General features: G+C 45.9%; 1 protein-coding gene across 1 annotated transcript; it reads right to left on the minus strand.

The window, feature by feature from the left end:
- Nucleotides 1-279: 279 nt before the first annotated feature.
- On the minus strand, nt 280-747 carry LOC145270077 (uncharacterized). The gene has a single exon (XM_080125678.1). The coding sequence runs from the start codon at nt 745-747 to the stop codon at nt 280-282; it is 468 nt and encodes a 155-aa protein (XP_079981804.1).
- Between the last annotated feature and the right edge of the window lie 596 nt (nt 748-1,343).

A 1,343-nucleotide genomic window follows, 5' to 3' on the forward strand; every position in this document is an offset into this window, starting at 1 on the left:
TGGGTAGGAATGTTTTGACCATTGCTTCCCTCCACTATCTTGTGTAAGTACTGTGTGGCTGGACTCGAACATTACCACCCAGGTTTAGGCCTTTTAGCTCTTTCCCCGTCTTATGGTACCTAATCCTCCTCTCCTGTTTCCTCCATGCTTCATCAGTTGAATGTGAGTAACGGGGCTTGAGCTTTAATTCGACAGCTGGTACCATTGATCTTGTCCTTCTACCAAAGAGTCTTTGTGCTGGGCTGGTACTTAGTCCTTCAGTTGGTGCGTTGCATAGGTTCAACAGTCCCAGGAATGGATCTTCTGATGCTTTGCATTTCCGGAAGAGGCGTTTGGGGATTTTACTGCTGCTTTGGCAGCACAATTTGCTTGGCTGTTGTTTGGCGATGTCGTTTCATATATGAATAGCCATTTCCTTGCAAATTTTCTGAATGTGTAAGACGAAAATTGAGGACCATTGTCAGATGTCAGTACTGCTGGATTTCCATGGCGTGCAAAATGCACTTTTATGCATTCAATCATGGCTTCTGATGTAGGCGCATCCAGTTTGTCGATTTCAAAGAAATTGCTATGTCTGTCTACTGTGATCAGATAGTTGCTCCCTCCCCATGATAGAAGGTCTGCTGCTACTTGTTCACAAGGTCTTTTCGACACTAGTGCTATGATCTGTGCTTCTGCTGGCTGGCGGTCTGCATAGGTTGCACAGGTGCCAAAGGCTTCGATGTATTGTCTAATCTCTTTAGACATTCCTGGTACGCGAGCCTTTTCTAGTCTCACACAAAAACACGCATTCACATTTCCAGCTATATTACTTGTCATATACATATGCGCACACAAACATACGCGCCCACGTCCACACACGTACATATATTCATGTTCGTGTACATACACTCACGTTCACGTGTATATACACACACGCTAACCTACACACATGTACTCACATACATGCACGCATGGACAACATCACTCCCCCTTTCAAAGGAAATCCACATATGCGCAAAAGACTACCGGAAACACCTATAAAAGAAAGAGCAATAAGCGGCATCTTCCTTTTTCGACTTAGCTCTCGAGGTGAGCGGTTGTCGGACCATTCAGGGCGCCCGCGCGCGTCGCGCCCCCTGCGACTATGTATGGGGCACTAGCAAACAAACTACATACACTTTATACACTTTCTATCTCCATAATCTGGACTGACTTTCTCACTCTATCTCCCCTTCGCTTTGGTCCATCAAAACAGACATGTGCGCGACTCTCTACTGAGCTTAACCCTCTCTTTCTACAGGACGGCTTGCCACTTCACATTTCTCTATTGCATTCCCCTTTCCTTCTGCACGCGTAGTCCT

This window comes from Euprymna scolopes, chromosome 46 (assembly GCF_053919585.1).
Source record: "Euprymna scolopes isolate OS-2025 chromosome 46, ASM5391958v1, whole genome shotgun sequence".
NCBI lineage: Eukaryota > Metazoa > Mollusca > Cephalopoda > Sepiida > Sepiolidae > Euprymna > Euprymna scolopes.

Bases quoted from the DNA above. Each gene is read 5' to 3' on its own strand.
- LOC145270077 (XM_080125678.1), bottom strand. From the start codon at position 747: ATGTCTAAAGAGATTAGACAATACATCGAAGCCTTTGGCACCTGTGCA.